At 39.6% G+C, this 26,195-nt stretch overlaps 1 protein-coding gene across 1 annotated transcript in view; it reads right to left on the bottom strand.

Annotated features, from left to right (window-relative positions):
• The window catches only part of LOC139683045 (hedgehog-interacting protein-like), a 63,854-nt gene that overhangs the window by 22,066 nt on the left and 15,593 nt on the right, over positions 1 to 26,195 (bottom strand). Inside the window, exons 4-5 of the mRNA XM_071577767.1 lie at positions 25,995 to 25,996; positions 25,406 to 25,605 (exon numbers count right to left, since the gene is read on the bottom strand). Coding sequence (XP_071433868.1) covers positions 25,406 to 25,605; positions 25,995 to 25,996 — 202 coding nt within the window. The remainder of the gene's footprint in view (positions 1 to 25,405; positions 25,606 to 25,994; positions 25,997 to 26,195) is intronic.

The following is a 26,195-nucleotide window of genomic DNA, read 5'->3' as shown; positions in this document are numbered from 1 at the left end:
GGGATTACAGTCGGTGGCCCGATGAACGCATCCTCACCTGGCTGGTGCGATGTTGGGACCAGGGGGCCAGTAGTCATGTGCTGGAAGGTCATGAAGCACAACAATTGGGATCTCTTGCCCGAGACCGTGAAATAGAACAGGAAATGGGACAGGGGGAGATGGCATCCAGTCTCTGGACCCGAATCCTCCGTGCCGTGAGGGCAAGATACCCATTTAAAGAGTATTTGGTGAGTGCTCCGAGAGAGTGGAATACTGCAGAAGAAGGCATCCAGTATCTGCGGGAACTGGCCATGTTGGAGATTATATACTCCGATCCAAATTACTATGACATCTTGGTCCCAGAGAAGATGCCATGCACACAGCCGATGTGGGATAAGGTGATGAATGGGGCCCCTAAGTCTTATATGCCATGTCTGATATCTGCATACCCTCTAAGTATGGACGAGAATGAGATACACGTTGACAGAATGTGTCACTGGATACGGAGAATATCGGAAACCATGAGGGTCCCCTCTAACCACCAGCATTCGTCCCTGTACAGTGGGGAAAGGGTAGGGAGGAATCCTAGACGCTCTGTGTATGAAGAAGAACCTAGAGGCAAAGGTTCTAGAGGTCACAAAGAAAGGTCTCGTTCTCATTCTCATTCAAGTTCCCGTTCTCGGTCCCGTTCCCGTTCTCGGTCCCGTTCCCGTTCTTGGTCACCTCATGCAACACGAGGGAGAACTAGAGGCCACCAGAGGAATACCAGACGCTCTGTGTATGAAGAAGAACCTAGACGCAGACGTTCTAGAGATCGCAAAGAAAGGTCTCGTTCTTATTCTCGTTCCAGTTCCCGTTCTCGGTCATCTCATGCAGCACGAGAGAAAACTGGAAGCCCCAGGAGTAAGACACAGAGTGAGCGTAGTGTCTTATGGACTGTTCTGCGCGAACTAGGGGAAAACATGAAGAAATGGCACGGTGAACCCACCTCTAAACTTAGAGCCCGAGTGCAAGAATTAAAACGGAAAGTAGCTGGCAAGAAAGCTGTCCACATAGTTGAAGCAAAGACCCCGGAAAAGAAACATCGATCTCCGAGACGCAAAAGAAACAACTCCCCCCATGCTGATGAAGGAGCCTCTGACAGAGCATCGCACACGTCAGATGGAGAGTGCTCCGACCAGGAACAACAATAGAGGGGCCCTGCCTCCTGCCAGGAGGAGGAGAGGGACGAGGATGATAATCGGGTTTATTGGGCTGTGTGGGTTCGATGGCCTGGCACATCGGATCCTCAGAAATATCGAGCTTTGGTAGATACTGGTGCCCAATGTACATTAATGCCATCAGAACATGAGAGTACAGAGACTGTGTCTATTTCTGGAGTAACCGGAGGGTCTCAGGACCTGTCGGTGGTAGAGGCTGACATGAGCCTAACAGGAGACCAATGGGAAAAGCATTCCATTGTGACAGGACCAGAAGCCCCTAGCATTCTTGGTATGGACTATTTAAAAAGAGGACACTTTAAGGACCCGAAGGGGTACCGGTGGGCTTTTGGTGTAGCCACAGTGATTGAAGGAGAGTCCAAACAGTTGTCTACTCTTCCTGGTCTCTCAGAAGACCCTTCTGCTGTGGGATTACTCCGTGTCAAAGATCAAGAAGTACCGATGGCCACTGCAACTGTACATAGGCGACAGTATCGTACAAACCGAGATGCTGTGATTCCCATCCATAAAATGATCAGGAAGCTGGAGAGCCAAGGGGTGGTCAGCAGAACACACTCACCCTTCAACAGCCCTATCTGGCCTGTACGTAAATCAGATGGAGAATGGAGACTGACTGTGGACTATCGTGGCCTGAATGAAGTTACGCCACCGCTGAGTGCCGCTGTGCCAGATATGTTGGAGCTCCAGTATGAGTTGGAGTCCAAGGCAGCAAAGTGGTATGCCACTATTGACATTGCTAATGCATTCTTCTCCATTCCTCTGGCACCAGAGTGCAGGCCACAGTTTGCTTTCACCTGGAGAGGCGTGCAGTACACCTGGAACCGATTGCCCCAGGGGTGGAAACACAGTCCAACCATTTGTCATGGGCTGATCCAGGCCACATTGGAGAAGGGTGAGGCCCCAGAACACATCCAGTATATTGATGATGTCATTGTATGGGGAGAAATAGCAGAAGAAGTCTTCAAAAAAGGACGGAAGATTATTCAGATTCTCCTCAAGGCTGGTTTTGCCATCAAAAAGAGCAAGGTCAAGGGACCTGCCAGAGAGATTCAGTTCCTCGGGGTGAAATGGCAAGATGGACGTCGCCAGATTCCAACCGACGTCATCAATAAGATTGTAGCAATGGCTCCACCGACTAACAAGAAAGAGACCCAAGCGTTTCTGGGAGCCATAGGCTTCTGGCGAATGCACATCCCAGAGTACAGCCAGATCGTGAGCCCTCTCTATTTTGTGACCCGTAAAAAGAACATTTTCCAATGGGGTCCTGAACAACAACAGGCTTTCAAGCAGATCAAACAAGAAATCGCACATGCCGTGGCTCTTGGACCAGTCAGGACGGGACCAGATGTGAAGAATGTACTTTATTCCACAGCTGGAGATAAAGGTCCCTCCTGGAGCCTCTGGCAAAAGGTGCCTGGTGAGACACGAGGGCGACCACTTGGTTTCTGGAGCCGAAGCTACAGAGGCTCTGAGGCCAATTACACCCCTATGGAGAAGGAAATCCTAGCGGCATATGAAGGCATACGAGCAGCCTCAGAGGTAATTGGTACTGAAGCCCAGCTTTTCCTGGCACCTCGACTACCAGTGTTAAGCTGGATGTTCAAAGGAAAAGTGCCCCCTACACACCATGCCACCGATGCCACGTGGAGCAAGTGGATTGCTTTGATCACACAACGTGTTCGAATTGGGAGCTCGAATCGCCCTGGAATTCTAGAAATTATAACCAATTGGCCTGAAGGTGGGAACTTCAGCCTGGCAGATGAAGAAGAGGAAGAGTCAGTGAGTCGAGCTGAAGAAGCTCCACCATATAATCAGCTGCCAGATGAAGAGACGCGCTACGCCCTTTTCACTGATGGTTCTTGCCGTATCGTAGGGAGGAGCCGGAAGTGGAAAGCAGCTGTGTGGAATCCCACCCAGCGGGTGGCAGAAGCCACTGAGGGGAAAGGCGAATCGAGTCAGTTCGCCGAACTCAAAGCTGTCCAATTGGCCCTAGACATTGCAGAAAGAGAAGGATGGCCAAGGCTCTACTTGTACACCGACTCATGGATGATAACAAATGCTCTCTGGGGATGGCTAGACCGGTGGGAGAAGATGAATTGGAGGCGTAGAGGGAAGCCCATCTGGGCTGCAGATCTGTGGCAAGACATTGCTGCCAGAGTAAAGAAATTGAACGTGCGAGTCCGCCATGTAGATGCCCATGTGCCCAAAGGTCGAGCCAACGAGGAACAAGATAATAACAGACAGGCAGACCGAGCTGCACAGATTGAGGTGTCACAAGTAGACCCCGATTGGCAGAAAAAGGGAGAATTGTTCCTAGCTCAATGGGCCCATGATGCTTCAGGCCATCAAGGCCGGGACGCAACCTATAAATGGGCACGAGACCGAGGGGTGGATTTAACCATGGACACTATTTCCCAGGTTATCTGCGATTGTGAAACGTGTGCTGCCATTAAGCAGGCAAAAAGATTGAAGCCCCTTTGGTATGGTGGACGCTGGGACAAGTATAGATACGGAGAGGCCTGGCAGGTTGACTACATCACATTGCCACAGACTAGCGAAGGTGAGCGCTATGTGCTTACCATGGTGGAAGCGACCACTGGATGGTTAGAGACATATTCGGTACCACATGCAACAGCCCGGAATACTATCCTGGGCCTTGAGAAACAGGTCTTGTGGAGGCATGGCACTCCAGATCGCATTGAGTCAGATAATGGGACTCATTTCAAGAACAATCTAGTGGCCACTTGGGCACGGGAGCATGGTATTGAATGGGTATATCACATTCCATATCACGCACCTGCTGCTGGAAAGGTTGAAAGGTGCAATGGACTATTAAAAACAACTCTGAAGGCACTAGGTGGAGGAACCTTCAAGAACTGGGATAAGCATTTAGCCAAGGCCACCTGGTTGGTTAACACCAGAGGCTCCGTCAATCGAGCTGGTCCTGCCCAAGCAGAATCCCTCCACACGGTAGATGGAGACAAAGTTCCAGCGATTCACTTGAGAGGCATGTTAGGGAAATCTGTTTGGATTACCCCTCCCTCGGGCCAAGACAAACCCATTCGTGGGATTGTTTTTGCCCAAGGGTCCGGAAACACCTGGTGGGTAATGAGGAAAGATGGTGAGATCCAGTGTGTGCCCCAAGGCAATCTAGCCTTGGGGAAGAACTAATGATGTGCTTTGAGTTGTGTTTTGCAGGAAACCAGACACGAGATGAGAAAAACCCAAACAAAGCCGGTACTGGTATCCCATGATGTCCAACGATAAGGCAGCCCTAAACTGTGGACTAGGCCTCAACTTGGAACTGTGACTCTAACCAAAAGGCAATGGACTAAAGCTAAACTGATGCTGGTGCTGATCCTTGATGACAAGACATCTGCCTTGAAGGACCGCATATGGACTATATATATATATGTGTGTGTGGGATATAAGCAAATACAATAATACAAAGTTTGCGTGGAAAGACCAGTGTGGAATAAGGGGTGGAGAATGTAATGGTTTGACCCAAGGCCTTCCCCAGTAACCATTGTATCTAAGGAAGTTACAAGTATTCCACACGTGTCTTCCACGTAGCAGTGGGGGAGTGGATTTTTTCCTTCTTCCGGTCCTTGGCTGAGGAGCTGGAGGGAGGTGGTGGAGGTCTGGTCCCTCCGGTCCCTGGTGTTTCTCCTGTCCTGGGTGAGATTGTTTCATTCTTGTTCCCTTACTTGAGGTTTTTAATTGTGTTTGTTTTGATTCATTCGGTTTCTTTGGGTTGGGTTGGTGTCTTCCCTATTTTCCAGCTAATCAATCCTCTTTTCTCCCTTCCCCTCTCCCCTGGGGGGTGGGATCCTATGTATTGTGTATACAGTGTGGTTTGTAAATGTTAGTAAATATAATTTATTCTTTTTATTCAGTTCAGTTTCTTTAGAGTGCGTTTCTTTTCAGTTTTTTTTTCCCCTTTCCTTTGCTGGGAAAGTTCTGGGAGGGGGGAAGGGGGGCCAGTCCAGGGTTGGCAACAGCTAGGCCAAACCTGCGACAACATGTTAAGCATTTAAGGACATTTCTAGAAGCAATTCCTTATATTTAAGGTTTAACTTAAAACAACTAAAAGGCATATAGGAATCATAGAATTAACAATCAGTATATCCTCAAAACTAGTCTCACAATGACCACAAGCAATAACTCACATTTGAAAATCTTAGTCTTCTATTTACATTAATTAGAAACTGTCTATTAAGTGATAATTTATGCTTATAGAGCAGTGAGCCAATGCCCATTTTCTTTTAACTCTAGAGTTTTTTACAGTGTTTGAAATAGTAATTTCATTTCATCATTGCTCTCTGTTAGTGGCAAGAGGTATGTCAGCACCACGGTATAACAATTCTATGCAATGCCATATGCTAATAACATACATAGGAGATGAGAAAGTTGTATGTCATATGCAGCAGGTCTGGTTGCACATGTGGAATAGAGTCTTGCTCTTTCTGTCTCTTGCCCACTGAGTCCTTTCCCACAGGGAGGCCAATGGTGTCTGAGCCATCTCTCCACTTCCAGAAAGGAGCAGCGAGCAGAAGAGATGGTGGTGAGACATGATCCACATTGCCTTTCACAAACCATCTGTGCTGTTCTGCTCCACAGCATGACTGGCTCATCAGCATCTTTGTCCTTAACATACTTTTGATCTAGACAAATAGGTACCAGTTGAGTAAATTTGTAATGAAATTAGCAACTGGGATTATATCTTTCATTTCAAATCATCTTTCAAAGATATGCAGTACACAGATGATTTGGACCATTTTAATCCAAAGACCCCTGACAACTTTTTAAGATAATGCATTGCATTACTCAATATAAACTTAAATGTAAGTAAATATTATTTATTATTCCTGATTTTGTTGTTGTTTTTGTTGGAAGACCTGGGCATCTGTTTCAAATGATGTCATTATTTACACATGGGGACTTTAGCATTTGAACGGACATTAGCTAAATGCAACAGTTATTGAAATTCAAAGTCGAAAAAAATACTAGAGTTGTCAGAATATTGTGATATACTGATTCATTACTCCTTGATAAATGCCAACATTTTCTATTACCCTCTCTCCCAAAAAAATGAATAAGGAATTCACACATTTGCACTCTATATTCTAAGTACTGAAGGGAACATTTTCTGAAAGAAAAATAGCTAACATAAGCATAATTTCTTTAGAAATATGAGGTATGTAATAATTATCAAAGTCTCACTAAAGCTACAGAAACCATATTCCCTCAGGAGAAAAAGAGCAATAACTTCTGAGAAAAATGACAGGCTATACACAATTTGGTCTATCTGAGGAATACAAATATAACTGCTTAAACATATTTGAAAGTGGTAAATTCACTTCCTCTACAAATTCATAAACTCGGACGTTTCCTTGCAATTGTTCTTGGTACTAATAGAGAAAAACCTCCAGGGACACATGAAATGTAATAAGTGTAATATGAAAATTGCCCTTTCTCACACGAAGATTGAAACAAAGCAGATATTCTCCAGAACACCAGCAGGTTTCCCTGTTCCCTGTCCATATGGGCTCTTCCCACAGTCTCACTGCATGAGGGATTTAGGAACTCCGTCAGAGCTGACTGTATGGAAGGAATGTGGGTTTAAACACTTGAAGGCATGCCACAGAACTTCAGCAATCCACTCTCTTGTTAATTACAACTAATATTTCATGATGTTGTGGAATTACAGCTACATAGATGTGTATACACGTCTTAGTATGTAGTGTAGCCAATGCTTGCAATTAAATCACAAGCCTTGTGAGGTATAAGAGGTGTATTGAAAGCTGAAATTAGTAGAATAAAACATTGCAAGTAGGTTTTCAGCTTTTTAAATTGAACCCTTTAAACTTCTTGATTGCAGGAAGAAGTCTGAGAACACAAATCAAGCTAAAAAGTAAGTAGGCAGTGAATTTCCACTCCATTTCCAAATGCATTTTTTAAGCATGTGGCTTTTAAAGCCAATTTTGTGATTTTGGAGTCTGTTTTGTTGAGTGTGTGAATGGACAGGATTGAAGGTACTTTATATGGCTTATTTAAAAATAACATCCTAACCCAAGCAATAAATCACAATAAGTATTTAATGCCTTATGTGTATAATAAATATTCAAGTCTAAGTATCTGGTTACAGCAGTGATTAAGAGTTCTGAAAATCAACCCCTTAAAAGATAGTCTTCAGTGGAAATAGTGTGAGTGGTGAGGCTTCTTTCACACCCTTCTATGCACATGTGCAGTTCACAGCCATTCAGTCAACAGTGTGACAGCATCTGTTATTTCTGAAGCAATTCTTAAGACAGAGAGGAGCCAGCCTGATAGAAAGTTCTAAACAGTGGCTAAAGCAACTGGATGGGTTTTATAGTGGGAAGAGGGACAGAAGGGTAAGAAAGATATCTCAGGGGAGTCTATCTCTAAGTTAAGCTTTCAGAGAGAAAACTTGATCTTCATGGAGCTGAAGAAGAACTTCTGACTGGTTAGCCTAGTCAGAAGTAATACATTGCAACTGCAGATACATATCCCTGCAGACCTTTCCCTTTTCACATCCCATTACATTTCCAACAATACAGGCAGGGGAGAGACTGACTGGGGTGAGCTCTGCTGAAAGGGACCTTGGCTCTCAGCAGACAGCACAGTGACCCTGAGCCAGCAGTGTGTGCCCCAGCAGCAGAGCAAAGCAGTGGCACACTGGGCTGTGTGACAGGGGCACAGGCGGCAGAGAAACCCCCCAGCCTCCTTTACCCTGCATTCACAGGGCTGCAGATGGAACACTGCATCTGGTTCTATAGGCCCCTCAGTGCCAGAATGGTATCACCACACCACAGTGAGCTCAGGAAAGGGTTTCTGGGGACTGGGGGTGCGCTTGTTCAGCCCGGAGAAGAGAAGGCTTCAGGACCTTGTTCTGCAAGTGGAGCAGTTAAGTGTGGCAATGAATGTAGAGAATGATATCACTAATATAATCATTTCCTATGAGTCTATGACTCTTAATGCTAGCCTGGGATTTTTGGCAAAACATTTCTGTGGCAAGTATTGTTGGAAAATCCTAATCAATTAAAAGAAAAAATCAGCTCACACATCCCTTTTCAAAAATCTAACCTATCAAGCTATTGGTTATGTTGTTATGGACTTTGCCTCATTTTCTTTTTCTGTTTTTACTAGAATTTCTAGTCTTGACCCAAGAAGGTTTCCAAACAACAGTTTCCTTAAAATTGGAAGAGGAATTTTGCACTTGATTCATGACAAGCACTACAATCTGTAACTTACATATCTTTGATCTGTAAAGAGCAATGAGTCTCTTACCAAACACTATTTAATTTCATGCAGTAGCACAGCAGGTCTCAATGAGCAAGGACCACTGACTTTTTTTATATGTGCCTTTGGAGCTGCTTCTCTGAACTTCATCTGGGTTTTGTATATTGTGTCCAGTATTTTGCAATTTTATAACTGTCTCCAGAAGCATATCTTGACAACTCTTAATTACTGTCGGAAATGCTTCCTCAAGCATCCAGCCCTGATATAAACCAGACCTTACGTGTGAGTCTGATAGCCTAAATGAGTTATCAAGTCACTGAGCTTTGCAGCCTACCTCAAGTTTCACCTAAAAGATTAATTTTGGGATGCCTGGTTCTGTTCCACACAGAAAACAAACATTACCACTACATTATTTCTGGACAAGGAATTAAGTGTCATACTGGTATAGGCTACCACCCCAGCAGGGATAGGACCTACCTGAATGCAGATGATCCAGTTCCCTATCAGGAGAGCTGCATGGCTGCTGTATTTTTTCTAAACAATTGGATAATAAATTATAGTAGTAGTAGAAAAGCTACAGGCAAATGCTTCATTAATTGGTGTTGAATCTAAACTATCAAGGCAGCAGCATGTAACAGACAAGTGATTATGTTGCTCAAATGTCATTCCTTTTAAGTGTGACAATTCAATTTGTTAAACTTTTTCATCAAAGAAAAAAAAGAGAATGAAAAGGCAACATTGCCTTCTCTGAAATTTATTTCTTCACCTATTTCTGCTAGATTTTATTTTTTCCAAATTAAATATATTTTTAGATGCCATCAAACAAACCCCCTTTTCAACACTATTTTATCCAATTGTCTCTTGCTGAACTCCTGAGAATGCTGCTGAGTTAAACAGTGACAGGGTTCATTATCCAAAGCACTCTTTCAGATATTGCTTAATACCTGTTAATTTATAGTTGGATAGCTACTCTGAGTTGGCACTGATGCTTCTTATATATTTTTCAGGATAGAAAAGAATAAGCTGAGAGCTCTTCATTTGTTTAAAGATTCTTTATGTTGTATTTAATTTAGTGTGCCATTTCATTATTTAGATTAAGAAAATTTCTCTAGCCTTCCTACCAACACACTTTAATCTTGTACCACCAGCAAATTCTGCCAGTTATCATGAACTTCTCAAAGTAACAGCTGATTTTCTGGATAACACATTTTTATAATTATTTTAAAGATACCAGTTATTTATTTCTTCTATTTGTTTTTTGCTCCTAATTTTGTAGAGGCACTGGTATAGAGCAGTTCTTCCCTGAATGCAGTCAGAAGACCAACAGGACTTTTTTATTATATGCCTAGCAACCTCTCCTACCACTTTATTTAGTAACACTGTATAAAATCTTCTAGAAATATAAACTACTTTTTCTTTGTTATCTTACTAATTCTTTGACAGGATTGTGCTTATCGCAACAGATCAATACATGAACAAGATGCTTTTTTTGACCTAATTTTACAATTTTCTTAATTTTTCATCTAAGATTTTTCTGGCTTCTCCATTCTCTGTTATTTGCAAGATGACCCTCAGAGCCCTTCTACAGTCAGACTCACAGATAATAGTAAAAGTTTGTAAAAAGAGATAGTACAACTTCATTATCTTAACTAGTCAAGTTTTCACTTCCTTTAGAGCACTTATTTTTAGGGTAATTTATGCTGGTGCTTTCCATTATTTCTCTTCTCCTTCTTCTTTTTTTCCCCCCTTTTCATCCTACAGATGGAGAAATGGCAAATGTTAAACAACAACTATAGGATGTGTCTTTCCCAATCTCTCTTAAGGAAAGAAATAAAGCTGCAGCTTTTGCTTTTATACTCCACTGGTCTAGCTAAGTGGCCTCTGCCAAAGACCATCACCTAGCTTAAGGAAGTTCTTTTATCACAATGCATTTAAAACCTCTCTGTATTTTTCCCTAATTGTCCTTAAAAATTTCCTCTCAAATCTCAGAATGTTGTTCTACCATAAATATTTATGGGAAACTCCTACTTACTCTGCCAGTGAAACAATGGCAGGATATAACCCTTACTCTGGTGTTCTGAATTTATATTCTGCTCTATTAGTGTCACTTGAGTTGGATTTCCATTTTATTATAGGATTATTATTTTGGGGGGCCTGAACATTCCCTTGTACCTTGCTATATTTCTCACCTTGATTCCTAATTGTTTCAGTACATAGGTCCTTTCTCTGAGTCTAATAAGGTACTTTTAAAGAACCTCCATGCTGCTTCTATGGATTTTAATTTCCTAACTTTCCCCTTCAGGCTATTTCTAACTTCCTCAATATAAAAATCTTCCTTTTTTTGAAAAGCACTGTAATACTATTACCTTATGGTAGGTTCCCATGGGAGGATGTTGAGCTTAATTATATTATGGTCACTTTTATTTAGTGGCTCAACCATATTAACTTCCTGAATCAACTCATATATTTTGCTCAAGAACTGCATTGAGACTAGATTGTCCTTTCAGTATTTCAGAATTCTTGTAACAAATTATTGTCTTTGGTGTCTACACACTATTCCAGTATTATAGTGAGAGGGCTTAAAAATATGTGCCTGTGATATACATGAAAAAGTCATCAGGAAATACTTGTTTATTCAGTGCACTTTTAAGTGTGCCTGAAGTCTAAAGGACTTAATTGTCAGTTAATGCACATGGAGTTTTTTAATTCAAATATTCCTACTCTGTGCATGAATCAAACTGTATGTTTGGGAGGTCAGTTACACATCTAACTCTGCATATGTTGAGATTCCTGTTTGTGAGGCATGAATCTTGCAGGTTAAATATCCAATTGCAAATCAGCAAATGGGAATTACTGGTTCTCCCATAGCTTGAGAGCCTAAGCCAACTCAAAGGGCAGTTGGTTCCTTAAAAAAAACCCACCTGAAACCCAAACTGTAAATTAAGGATTTTGTGATCTGTAGCAAATAGATATTGTGATACCTTACAAGTGAAAGCCCATTATGAAGTACAGCGATGTATCTCAAGTCATCAGTTGTTGTGAGGATAAGATTCAACTGAAAACAAACTTCAGTAACAAACTATATGGTAGTTCTGAAAAGCACATTGAAATATGGTTTGTCTTTGAACTAGATCTACTGCTTCTCTGAATTTATAAACATGACTTTGAAAGAATGTACACTGTTTTTCTGATTAGAAGTCCCTTCTCTTTTTTTTTTTCCCATTACTCATTTATTTCAATCCCAGTTTTAAAATCTAGCTCATTAGAAAAGCATTCACAGTAACAGAAGCTGAAACAAATATAGACATGTGTATCCTCGTTCAGCATAGTGCAAGAGAGCTATTACATGATATGAGAACACTAATATTTGTCTGTACTAGACTGAATTTCTTTACTATTTTAAATCCCAAACTGGTTACTCTTAAATTTAACTTTTCTTAAATTTGCCATGAGAGAAATGTTTGCTTCATTAATACTATAATTTGTGGTTCCCATTTCAAAAGAAAGCTAAAAATAATTTCTAAAATAGTGTGTTTTGCTGACATAAACACGGTTAACTTATATTTTTTTTTTCAGTTTCCAGGATTGTTTCACTTGTACAAAGCAAGAAAAATGTATTCTGCTCTTTCCATTTTTTCTTGTACTATAAGAACCAAGAAAGCAGGAATTTGTTTAGCTCATTGGCTCCATTTATCCTGAGCCAAGACCATGATCTTGGAAACCCTGTAACTTGGCTGAATACAGTACAAAGTTCTTTGCAAAAAGCCAGTGCAATTAGAACAACACAGTGTATGTTCAGTCTCAAAATTAAGATGATAAAGTTTCAAACAGCTAGAACTAAAACAGAGTATCATGGACCCAGACCTTTAATCAGCTAAACACAAATCCTCCTTCCACTAGTTTTTGATCAAATAAAGAATTGTGTGGTTGAGGACAGCATAAAGGAAACCCTATTCTACCTTTTTACAAATGGGCAGGATTCACACAGAAAACAAGGGAACATAATGGAAGGAGTGCAAGTTTTGTGCAGTCTGGGCTCGGGAGCTTCTGTGAATGCTCCAGACAGAGCGATACTATAGCTCGAGCAATGCCCTTTGCACTTCCTACTCTATCACTGCTTACTCTTGAGTGGTAATACACATTTGGTAACCAAATTTTCACATTGCAGAGTCTGTTTTAAAATCCAGTACTTCAGTTTTGAAGCTTTATTTCTCCAAAAACCTCTCCTTCGCTGCATATCTGGTACATCCAACACATGAATAAGATACTCTCTTCACTTTCTGTGAGAACATTTGTAATTTCTTTTCTTAAACTGCAGCACCTAAGAAAATTAGATAAATCAAATTCAGTACTAAGGATTCGATTTCATTATGTTTCAATTCACCTGAATCATTCACTGGTTGTTGAAGGTACATTTTTGTTTTATGGAACAAGGGATTTCTCAGGCCTTATTAAAATATAACTTTAGCACTGCTTAGATTGAAGGCGGTGTAATGGTTTCTTTCATGCATTTTGTATGGGATTTTTTTTTTGACCATTCATAAAAAAGGATTTCAGAAGTTACTATGTTAGTAAGGAGCTAATTAAGTTCATTTCCCTTAGTCATTTGCTACTGTTTTTACATAAAAATGCTTACTTCTGGAAGTTGAAGCAATTATGCACATAGTAAAATATAACAAAATTCATACCCACTGAGAAAATGTATATACATTTTATACAAAACAGAGGATTATATGGAATGTATAAAACTGTGTTGCCTTTGCTCTTTTATCAGTGCCCTACATGTTTAGCATACTATTTAAAAAGCAATATTTTTAAAGGACCATGCAATTTGCAAGGAGAATGTATCTCTACAAGAAATGCAAAATGTTGCAAGTTGCAAAATACAGACATTGATTTACAGCATTAAAACCCACAGTTTTTAATGCTTTTGCTTCAAGACCTGACACTACTTTTGCATTATGTAATCCATTACACATTTTTTTACCAAGCATTTGTAAAAAAAGGGTTTGATCCAATTTCACCTGTGGCCTTACCAGCCCCACAGGCCTTTGGAGAAACATGGTTACTGTCCTTGAAATAGCTTTTATTTGTCGCAGTGAGGGGAAACTTGCAGAGACTGTTTCTGTTGGGTGGTTCCCCAATAAATTCTCTACTTTTGGATTTATCTTTTTCTTCAAAATTTTGACATGACATTTGGACCTACACTGTATTTGGCAGGGCAGTGATCTGAAAGTAACTGTAGGGGCAAATTGGAGTAATCTCGTAGGTGTCTTGTTAAGTTTTATCTGCTTTCCCTGACTCCTGGACAAGGTTTGGTATTGCCTTTCATCTAACCTGAAATTCTATTGGTTTGATGAGATCTTTAAAGTGCCCAAAGTTTAGTGCAGACATTAACATATTTAAATGTTGTCTGCTACTTGATAAGGACAGTCAATAGTGCCTAGTCACATCATCAAGCCTTCTATGAGGTGTACAATATCATCTTACTTTAATTACTAACAAATAAGCATTCAGTTTGTTATGGAATTGTATGTATTTTCTTTAAGGAAGAGCTTAGGTAAGTACTTTTCTTATGTAGCTTGATATTAAAAAAATCTATTCTCATTCATGCTACAGTGTGACTTAGGTCCATTCATCTACTACACTTGTGGTGTGCTGTGATTGGATTGTGATTGGGGTGACTGAGAATCCAGCTGATAGAGATTCACCAATTTTTAGGAATGTCAAAAATATAGAAGTTTTTGGTGATTTGCTCCCGCTTTTATTTCTTTTCAAGGCATTCAGTTAACATAAAAATAATGATTATTGCATAAATTAAAGTTGTTGCAATTCAGCTGTAGGGATTGCAATCCAATGCCAGTGAAGATAGATCAAGGTTTTAGAAAGTATCTGCTGTAAATGAAAAACAAATGGTTGAAAGTATCTTGCAGACCTCTCTCCCACAGATTGCATATTCCATTTTCCAAATTAAATCTAAGAGAGAATATTACTTTATTGAGATTTATGGAATAATTTCTTTAAAAATTACAGCTATATGAGAATGTAGGCAGACACTGAAGAAAAGTAAGTGTCAGCTACTAAGTGGTTTCATCTTTTGGAGGTTTTTTTTTTCTGGTAATGGGAAAAATTAGTTCTGACTGCTTTTTAAAACTAAAATTATATATAAGCCATTAATTAGGGGCAGATCATTTGTCCAACTTTTACTGCAGAGGGGATAAAATGGGTGGAAAATATGATAATATACCATTGCTCCACTGGAGGAAGTGTTCCTCCCTCAATCCAACTTGCTGATACTCTGTAAGGAATAGGACTTAAGAGCTTGTGAGAAAATGTGTGTAAGAAGATAAAAAGGAAAATTTTTCTGTGGCATTGTGGGGAAGGATATATAGGAATAGCAGTTGGGCTGTATTAACCATGAAAGTGTACGTGTTATTCAATTTTCCATCTCTTTCAAGACAAAGCCATGACCCATTTTCTGTGAGTCGCAGTACAAGGGATGTAACACCAGAGGAAATCATATATGGACAGGAAAGTAGAAGTCTCAAGGACTCAGGACTGCTTCTGAGAGTCCCAGTACTCCATGGGTTCCCTGAGGCATTCTTAAGACCTTACAGATTCTTACAGATTTTGGGGTGTCCAAGAGCTTAAAGGGATGATGAATCTTGGAGTTTCAGTGGACTGTTAAGCCTCCTCCCATTAAAGAAAAACATGTGGTTGAAACTGTGTTGGCTAAAACCCATGGAATTTTCTCTGTAACTTTATTCCTTCTTTGCCATTTTGTGTTGGCTATCATGATCTGCCTGTTATATTTCAGCAAATGCAATAATTTCCTTTGAATTAGATAATTGCCATGTTATTCATTGGTTTTGATCACTTCTAAATTCCGCTTTTGGTTTTAACAAATGCAGTTTCAGAAGATGATGGATTTTTACATTTTTAAAACCACTAAATGTTCAGAAAGGATTTGTACACATAACAAAATTAAAGTAGGGATTATCTAGCACTGTGTGTGGGAAACAGCTATAATCTACATAGTGCATGGAAAAGAAACTGGCATTCTCAATTGCACTACACACGTCTCAGTAATAACAGGGTATGAGGCATACAATTTCATGGAACACCCACAATGAAAATTATTCTTTCCAAACAGAGAATTGTTTTGGAATAAGTTAGGTTAATTGGCACCATGGGATTCCTCTCAAGGAAACACAGAACATTAAAATCTACACATGTGCATGTAAAATGATAAAGTATTATCTTCTTTCCCCTCTCAGCTCCTCAAGTCTAAGATATGCTACCCAAAATCAACAGAAATGACTGTTTTGTTGATTTAAATTTCCTTAGAACAAACTGGCAATTCTTCATCTGGTCAGCTTACAACCTGAGAGTCACTGCACTGTTCCACAACTGCTAGCATGGATATGGTTATCTAGTGCAGTCTCTCAGACAAAAACAGAGGTCTTTTGGCACACACTTTTAAGAATTGTAAGAAACTGTATTTTCTGTGCAAGCAATAGAGCTATAAGGTGCTGAGATACAGCCTCTTCTAAAGGACTGGGGTGCCCCTATTAGGATTAGAACAAAATCTGCAAATCATTAATGAGAAATCCAGGCACATTTCACTGTCATTATGCAGTTGGTTAAAATGCTGTATTTTACAGTTTCTGAATACAGTTAAACTATATTAAGTCCTCACAAAAGTATTATCAGCCACTCAAAAATTATGAACTCATTGCTTATAAAGAAAAAAAAATCTTCCTTTTTATGAAGAAGGCTGAATTCTCATACAGACTGTTGTGGTGTGTGCATTTCATTAATGTTTAAGTTCATATAAACAAGATATTCTACTTGGTTTATCTTTAAAATGTCCTGGTTTTTTTCACATTTGGCCATTTGCACACCTTAACCATTATGTGTTTCCTAGTTTGCTGTTCCAGTGGTGTCAAGACATTTAAAGCCAAATAACTGTGATCTCTGACAGGCAGGTCACGGGTGAGGTGTAGCCTCGAAAATGATGTGCCTTGTGCCACAGGTCTGACTGCTGCTCTCCTGACCTCCAGAATGAGGGAGAAACCCCTGTGTCCTGTGACCTCACTTCACAAGCAAATCCTGTGCTGAAAAATAGTCTTCATCACTTCCCTCTGCACCCTCCAGCAGAAAGCCAAGTTCTGTGCTGTTTGCGTCATCATTTTTCCAACAACACAAAAAATGGAACATTTCAGCTTCTCACCAAAGGCATCCTAGAGTTTTCCTTTTCATATTCTGAAAGAACAGGACACCAAAGAACGCTCCAAAAGTATTGCTGTTATATGCCAATGATTTTATTTCCCTTGCCACTCTGCCCAGGCCTATGTACATATCTTAAATAGACTTAACATTTAATTACTCTTAGAAGTACAGGTGCAAGAGAGCAAATAGAATTTGCCCTCAGCATTGGTGGAATTAATTATAAAATGAAATCTCACTCTACTCATAATGGCATATATATCATACTTACATTCTGTACTCTAATGTTGTTATTTTAGAGGACTACCCCTATTCTTTAGAGACAGATGAGAGCTTGGTTTGGTAGAGCAAGGAGGGTTTAGTTTCCAGAGTTTTCATAGACCATGTTTCTGAGTAACTCTGAAGAATTGAAGGCCCATTGGGTTGACTGTGATAAAAATTCAGATAGGCTGTCTCATTTGTTCTTCCAGTCCTAAAGCCTGGGGAGAAGTACATCCTTCCCCTGTTCCCCTTTCTCTCCATGCACCAAAATAATCCCTTTTGGGACTAATTGGTCACAAATTTAGTAGCCACTATGAGTTTGGCTTTCTAGAGAGCAGAGAGCATAAGATGGCTTTTGCTGAGATTATAAACTAGTGCTAAGTGTAGGAAAGTCATTGATTTCACCCTCAAGTAAGTGTTCAGAGGAAAACAAATTTAAATTACTGGACTTGGATGGAAGTATTAGCATGAACTGTGTGAGCTGTGGGTCTTCTGTCATGGGTATCAGTGGACAGTGTATACGTTAACCTTGGCCTGTCTGTATATCAACACGGTGCGAAAACAAATACACATATCCACTGTCAAGAGGAATATGTGAAAAATTTTAGTGGTGATAGAACTGAGCAATTCGGCAAATAGTGCAAACAATCTGATTCTATTCATGCACTGTTTTAAATTGATCTTATACCTGTTTTATTGTATTTTTCTGTAGCAGTACTCCTCACAGCAAAGAGAGTACAACCTATTATAAGCCCCTTCAAACAGGTTTTGCCAGTGCTGAATAGAGTGTTAATTTAAAAAAAAATTGATTTTATATTTAATCATCTGAGTAATACATATTCATGTGACCAAATGTTATAGAATCATAGAATCACTAAGGTTGGAAAAGACCTCTATGATCATCAAGTCCAACCACTAACCCAGCACCACTGTGTTCACCACTAAATCATGTCCCCAACTGCCACATTCACATGCCTTTTGAACACCACTTTTCTGGGCAGTCTATTCCAATGTCTCGATACAAACATGAAGGCATAGTAGGTGTTTCACTACTAACCATGTATTCCTGCAAAAAGATGCCTATGGCAACAAGATACTCCGTTGACCCCGAGTAGCTCTGGAATAACTGGCTCATAGGAGCCCAGTTAACACTTCCATAGTCTTATCCTGAACATATGAATTGCTGTGTTCCACAGCACTCCTCATTGCATCACAGAAAATTCCTGCCTGAATCACTGAATCACTCATTAATAAGACTTTACAGGTTTGAAAGTATTTGTGCTCTGACAGAAAAACTACCGAAACACAGTAAGACATATATCTGACTTTTAACTCATCTTAAGACTAGTACTTGGAAATCTGATGAGCATATATTTCTACATTCTTTTTCACTGCAAGGAAAACTGGCTGTTAATATTTATAAGGAATTACATGGGAATATAGCATTTAAAATACCTTGGGAATTAAAAATGTCATAAAGCTAGTCTTACTGATTAATTTGAAAGCAAGATGAAATGAAAAGGTGACTATATCTTGGGATTTAAGGGAGGTTTCTGTTTAAGTGTTTTTGACAAGGAAAACCACAGTCTTAGAGTAGGGAAGAAAGTGACAGACATAAAGGAGTCTAACTTGTATATTCTTAACAGTGATCTCTGATATAATTTAACAGGGATTTTCTGTCCCTTTTCCCTTCCCTTCCCTACCCTGCCCTTTCCTTCCTCAGAGACTTTGCCCTTTATCACAGTATTCCCATGACATATACTAGGGTTATTTTATTACTAGTTAAAAAAAATAAATAATGAAACCTCTGCACAAGTGCAAGTGGTAATTCCATAATGGCAATTTTAAGGACACTCATTTTATGGGGGTTTCTCCCCTTGGCACTGTGTGAGCCAAAGTATGACAGAATGCAACCCTTCTTGCTGGCTGCACAATTTATGACCCTGTAGCTCAAGCAGATACACACCAGAGCAACACCAGAGTTTAGGCACAATCAAAAGGGAGAATAAAGGCAATAAACTGAAAATAACTTAAGGATCAGAGACAATAAGCAACTGAACATGAAGACCTTCTGCGATTCCGTACCTAAAGAGCTTTCAGTTGGGGATTTATAAGTAGAAAACTACAAGGTAACTACAGGGACTTGATTTTACCACTGGCAGCACTTTGCTACCGCTTGGCTACTTTGTGCAGTTCAGATGTCCTTCATTTTAAAAGGATTTGGGGAAGTTGAATGATTATAGGGAAGGACCACAAAAATGATTTAAGGACTAACAGTTGCAGCCCTAGAGCTACTTAACTTTTCAGAGTGTATTTCGAAAGGTGATTATAGCATTTAACTCCCAAGAGAAGTGGTAGGCTCTTAATTTTTTATTGTTGCCAAACCATACCTTGATGCCTTCCCTTCTGAACAATATGTTTTAGGCCAATATATATTAGACCAATACGTGTTTCTGGGCTCGAGAGACAAGAAAGTGAGTGAAAATTGATGGAATAGATTGTGCTACATTTTATGGTGGCTGCTGCTAATCTAAAGGTTTCCAAATCTTAGGAAATAATATAGTTAATAAGATAAAATACAGCCAGAGGAATAAGAAAATCTGAAAAAGTGCTACAGCATTCACAATTTTTCTTTAAGTTAGATACAATCTTGAGTACAAGGTGACTGATCTTGTAATAATAACATATTCAGCACTGCTGCAATTCAAGAAATCATTAAAGCCAAGTCTGTAGAATGTTTTGATACTTTTTTTTTCTCTGCAGAGTGAATTATGGGATAAAATCATATTTGGTTGATACTTTTAAAGCATTTAATTATTATGCCTAAATTTTGACAATAGATTCAGGCATATCAGGTCTATTTTTAATAGGTAGTTGATTAAGGTCTTCTTAACTGTCAATGAAATCAAAGCGCTACCATAATTAGTTCACTAGCTTCTCATTCAAACTTTCTGCCTCTCTTTACTTGGCAATAGTTTAAAACAAAAAGAAAATAAGAGTAGTGAAAATCAGTCTGAAAGAAAAAACAGGTACTAATATTTTAATTAAAAATTGTCTTTGCTATGTGACTTTGAAGGGAGGACTGTAAAATGTTGCTGTGTAAATAACAACTCTCTTCACCACAGCATAATGGAACAGTAAATCACCAGAAGCAGATTTTCAGGTTAGGGACTTTTTGGTGTGTTTTTGTTGTTGTTGTTGTTGTTTGTTTTGTTTTGTTTTTTGTAAATTGTTTATTATTTTCTTCTGAATACATGCCACATGCTCAGGATAGTTTTAATATTAATGAACATATTAATTTTATACTGGGGGACAGAGTCAGTATTTTCTTCACTACACTGCCCCCCTGACATCCGATCCCGTCAGATCTTGGAAGCTAAGCAGGGTCAGCCCCGGATTAGTACTTGGATGGGAGACCTCCTGGGAAATGCCGGGTGCTGTAGGTTCTAGTCCTTAGGACTTCACTGTCACTGTCCAAGCTCGCTCGGCCGTGGCAGACGAACCTTAGGAGTTAAAGGGTGGGGCCAGTTCTGTGTGCGCTGTGCCTCACCTAAAATGCACTGCGCAGGCTGGAAGGGCACACCCACGTGGGGAGAGCCCTTCCCAAATCTTCGTTCGCGAAGCCGAGCCACACACACACAGGGCTATATATTCTGAGATAGTTGAAGCCCAGGTGCATGTCCCAGGTATGAGTTACACGTGCAAGTCTCACTCATGTCCTTAGTCAGCTTTGAGGCAAAACTGAGGCATGCAGCTTCTTGTCACTACATTCTTGACATGGGAAAGAAAAGGCTAAGAGTAATAAGAGAGAGCTGGCCAAGTGCCCAGTCCATTCACACATAGTACAATTCTTGTGTAGCCAGTGTGACATAAATTGCATTGGAGAAGGCCACAGGTGTTGAATCAGAAAATTCTTGAATAAGATCCATTCACAGTTTCCAGTAACTAAGTAGAAAAATAGAAGATCAAAAAAGCATTCCTGCTAACTGTGCTGTCAAAGAGTTTTAGAATTTGGAAGATGTGCAAAGAAAAATTGTTTCTTAAGTTGCTTTTCTTTTTTTGAGTCTTCAGTAATCCTGCATCTAATTTTCTCGAGTAGAGCCACCAAGAAGCACAAGTCATCATCATCAATTCATAGAATCTATCTCTGTTATGAAATACTTCTACATGCTTGTGCTAATTCCTCCCGAGATACTGGCAGCAGATAAAATTATCACTTCTTCTCTTTCATTTGGATTCCTTAAAATTAAATCAAGAAACTGACAGTAATTTTACTGCAGTAACAATTTTCAAGCAGAGACCTCAACAACTTCAATGAACTTTAAAAGCAAACGAACCAATAAAACTTATGCATCAGGTTGTACCTCTGTTCTTATTCAGACCTTCACAGGAGTGACTGACAAGAAGCAACTCCACATAATCCTATTTATGTTCTTTGGTTAGTAGGACCAATGAAGAAGCCCTACAAACTTGCTCACAGATTCAAATGGATTTCATCAACACAGGGACCATTAGTTCCCTTAAGGGAACAAAATGGCATCTTTTTAGGAGGGAAGCATGACTTATTGCTATACAATGCTGTCACCTCTCCTCTTCTGTTGTTGTATATTTTTTCCTACTTATCTGACTACCAGTTCTGTGAAGAGTGAAATATGCTAGTGAGATCAGAACTAAACTTCAGGGATTATTTTTATGAAGGAAATATGTCACTTCAGTTTCTTGGTTATATCAGAGCTTCAAAATAGTTTTTAAGTTGATTATTTGGAAAATCATCATGTAACAGATTTGCTGCTTTGTGACAATACAGTGATTTTATCACTGCTAAATTTCCTCTCCATGTTAGAAGACAAAATCAACTACCACTATTTTATTCCATCTATCAGCATAAAAAATATCTTATCAGGATAGCTGTCCAAAATGCTTTTCAGAGGCGTCAATTTAAATTACCTTTCATTCAACCACAGATGCATTATCATCATCATCATCATCATCATCATCATCATCATCATCATCATCATCATCATCATCAATCATCATTTACTGGATGCAACATATATCTCTAAAGTTTGAAAAAAATATTTTAAATATTATTATTGTTTTTACTGTCACAAAATTTAAGTATTTGTATTTCAGATACAGACAAAAAAATAACAGAAACTGCTATTTTCAGACACTTGTGTATAGGAGAGAAAATTTTTACATTTCTTTTTAGACAAAAAGAATTGTTTGACTTTTCTTGCTATCGTTGCTTCAAGGCTGGAAAAAAGGTGAAGATTTTTCGTTTACTTCAATGAAGAGTCTCTAAGTTAATTAAAGAATAATATCAAATGGATAATGTTATCATAGAATCACAGAAAATGCTGAGTTGAAAGGGACCCACAAGGACCATCAAAGTCCAACTCCTGGCCCTGCACAGGACCAGAACTAAGAGTCACACCATGTGCCTGAGAGCATCATCCAAACGCTTCTTGAGCTCTGTCAGGCTTGGTGCTGTGGCTGCTGCCCTGGGGAGCCTGTTCCAGTGCCCAACCACCCTCTAGGTGAAGAATCTTTTTCTAATCTCCAGCCTAAACCTCCCCTGACACAACTTCAGGCTATTCCCTTGTGTTCTATCACTGGTCACCACAGAGCAGAGATCAGTGCCTGCCCCTTCTCTTCCCCTCACAAGGAAGTTGTAGCTGCAATGAGGTCTCCCCTCAGTCTCCTCTTCTCCAGGCTGAACAGACCAAGTGCCCTCAGCCGCTCGTCATACGGCTTCCCCTTAAGGACCTTCACCATCCTCATTGCCCTCCTTTGGGCACTCTCTAACAGCTTAGTATCTCTCTTACACTGTGGCGCTCAAACCTGCCCACAATATTCCAGGTGAGGCCGCCCCAGCGCAGAGCAGAGAGGGGCAATCCCCTCCCTTGACCGTCTGGCAATGCTGTGCCTGATACCTCTAGGATGTTGTTGGCCCAACTGGCTGCCAGGGCACTGCTGACTCACATTCAACTTGCCACTGACCAGGACCCCCAGGAATAGACCAAATATCTGTGTTAACATCTTTGAATATGTGGAAATGAATAGAGGACTTGAAAAAGGCAACGAGGTACCTCAGCAGAACACTTCCCTGGAATACATTGGCCTAAGCTTAGTGAGGGCCAACTAAAAGTTCATTGATTCCATTTTATGTTTTCAGCTACACCACTACATGAGAAGAATCAGACACAACAAGCAAAATATATACATTCACATTCTGGCACTACACACTTTTCCTGAGGAGGCCCAGAGGACACATCCAGTGATCCTCATGCTTTGCGTGGGGATGCAGCAGTTTAGACAGTGGTTTGTGGGGGGGGGGGGTTAATTGCTGACTGACACTTTCTACACTGTCTGCTGGAAAACTATCTTTACACATAGTATGCTCCATTACTGATTTCTAGTTTTAAAGTGTATAACAGGTAAGTAAGACCAAATACCTTTCAAGGAGCCTATCAAGCAGTGACAATTGCCACCATTGTCACAGTGATCTCCCACCTTTGTAGGTAAAGGACCATGGACAATGATTGTAGGAATCAATGTGCAGGGAATAAGGATAACAATGTTCAAGAACCCTTGTTTTAAAACTACCATTTAGATTATGTGGGGTTTGTTTTATTCTATTTATTTATTATTTTATATAATGTACTCATTCCTGAAATTCTTTATTCTTTCTGTTTAAGAGCTGGAGTCTTGCTTCTAGGCACATTCCCTTCCTCCTTACCTGCAAAGCACATAAAGACTGTTCTTGCCAGCCTGCATTAAACACTGCAACACAATTATCCTCAGTCACCGGACTGTTATCTCAGGGAATTGAATTAGACTTTCTAGCTTAGACACATCAAATTGTTTACACAAAATGTTATGGTTGAAACAGATCCAGTTTAGAGTATTATATGATGGTTAGGGTAATAAAAACTAAGAAGATCAGGTCACTGATTTAAAACAGAACTAAAAGTTGAATTTGATCCTGTTGAAGAGTCATATCAAGCACGTTATTGCCTATTCAGAAGAATGGAAAATCATTTTTCCATTTAGCCTTGTCTCTAAGTTGAAGCTGTAAAGGTTTCTTCAAGAGAGGTTTGTTTTGGACCAGTAGCAATTCTGTGGGAATTTCACTGTCAGTTTTTCACAAGTACAAGTGATCAGAACCTTTGGTTAAGAAATAAGAAACAGCTATAGATTGATGTTCAAAAACATCCCTGATAAGTCCCTTCTGTTTTGCTAACTTGAACATAAGGGTTACCTACAGTGGCAGAAAGGGAAGCATTCGGCAAATCACATAATCATATAAATTGGTTCCTTTCCTGAAAAAGGTGCAATATATTTCATTTCTCACTCTTTCAACACAAACCAAAAACCTCTGAGATTTCCTTGCAGAAAAGACTTAATTGGCTTGTTGCCCTTATAGCTGAAACACAAAGTTATCAGTTAGCATGTGCTATGCATTTTAAATTGATATATTTTGTCACTATTGTTATTTAAGGTTACTCTGTCAAGAGTATGTCAATATATCTTTCATCCATGAAGTCTTTTTGATATATAGTTCTGACTGCTGTAAGCATAACCTGATTACAACTTAAATTTTCTTGATATATCTGGATTTTACTTCCATCACCACTCTAAATTGTGACAAGAAATCAACATGGAACAACGCTTCAATGACATTTCCAAAGTAAAATATCCCTCAATAGACTAATGAGTTTTCCATTGGTACTTACCCCATAACTAGATGGAATTTCTTACCTCCACCCTCCAACATATTCCCATCAGTGCCCATATACCTCTCACTCCCCTGACCACAAAAGTCTTCAAATTAAACACCATGAAAGTCATTGCACCAACCCGAATCCCTCATGCCTGAATTTAGAGGGTCAGTCACTTTTTATGAGCATCTCAAATACATGCAGTTTTAAAGCAGCTTCCCATCAAAGGCAGTTTGTGCTACATTTGAGGCTGAGCCAAGAGAGTGAGCAGCCCTGCCCCTCTCCCTGGGGTCCCTGAGCACTCCCAGGCCCCCTCCTGTGTCAGGCTCCTGTGGCAATGCTGAGCACCCACAGCTCGGGGGGGCCCTGAGCCCAGCTGGCCCCCACTGGCATCACAGCAACACTCGGCTGAAGGCAATAGGATGGAAGTGAGTCCAAAGGATGAAAATACAAAGTCAGTGCTGTGGAATGCTGGTGCTGACCAGTACCATTTGAATTTCAAGTGAGGTAAAAATGAGGGGAAAGGAAAAACTCTAATAAGACATATAAGATGCTATATTTCCATTCCCAATACAAGGAAGTTTGCACTTCTTTGCCAGAAAGAACTGTAGTGTCTCTTGTCATTACTCTTTTTTATTATTGAAATTAAAATAATTTCTGCAAAGTGTTTCCTTTCCCCCCATATACATGCTAAAATATAAAAATGTAGAGATAAGCATAAAATCCAACCTTTATTCCACTTTGAACAATCTTGTGTATATCCAAAAAAGGTTCCTTGAGTATGTCTCCTTCAGGAGTGAAAATCTTCACATATCCTTCTTTCTCAAGAATAAAGAGGCGATGGGATCCATCTCCACAATGTACTGCTCCAACAGGCTGCCTTAGTCCACTCACAACCTCCTGAATACAGAAGCAGTTGTGCTTGTTTTCTAAAGAAATTTAAAGAAATGATAAGAAATTTCTTGTTTCTCATAACCATGACGCAGCAATGTCTCCAAAAGATAAAATGCTCATTCTGCAGTGGTATTAAAACCAGTTTATACTAAAATCAGCTTTATATATATAAATATGTAATCCTCTATCCAGAATAAATTATTTTCTTGAAAGTATGGAAGCAGGTAATACTTAATATCAGTTTGAACTCCATTTGAGCAAAATTTGGTCTGTATACAAGGAAGGGAAAATTAAATAAACTTAGATCCAAAATGAAGAGGAAAGGGAGAGAAAAAAATTGGTACAAGAAGAGAATAATTTAGAAATACAGAATTTCTACTATAAAACAAACACAGCAAATTTCATCACTTTGACAAAATTTGGCTTCTAAAACCCATTTAAAAATAATGACTTATAATGGGATATTATAATTGAATGATTTTCACAAAGAAAAATACATGAATGAAATAAATTGAAAATTATGAAATATATATTTTACTAAATAAACTTATTGCACTTGTTTAGTAATATTAGATTCAGGTAGAAATGACTTCCCAGAACTGTGTATGATCCACAGGCTGGATGA

Source organism: Pithys albifrons, chromosome 26, assembly GCF_047495875.1.
Source record: "Pithys albifrons albifrons isolate INPA30051 chromosome 26, PitAlb_v1, whole genome shotgun sequence".
In the NCBI taxonomy this organism is placed as follows: Eukaryota; Metazoa; Chordata; class Aves; order Passeriformes; family Thamnophilidae; genus Pithys; species Pithys albifrons.
Note: the sequence above shows the minus strand (reverse complement) of the source record. Positions and strands in the feature narration are given on the sequence as shown.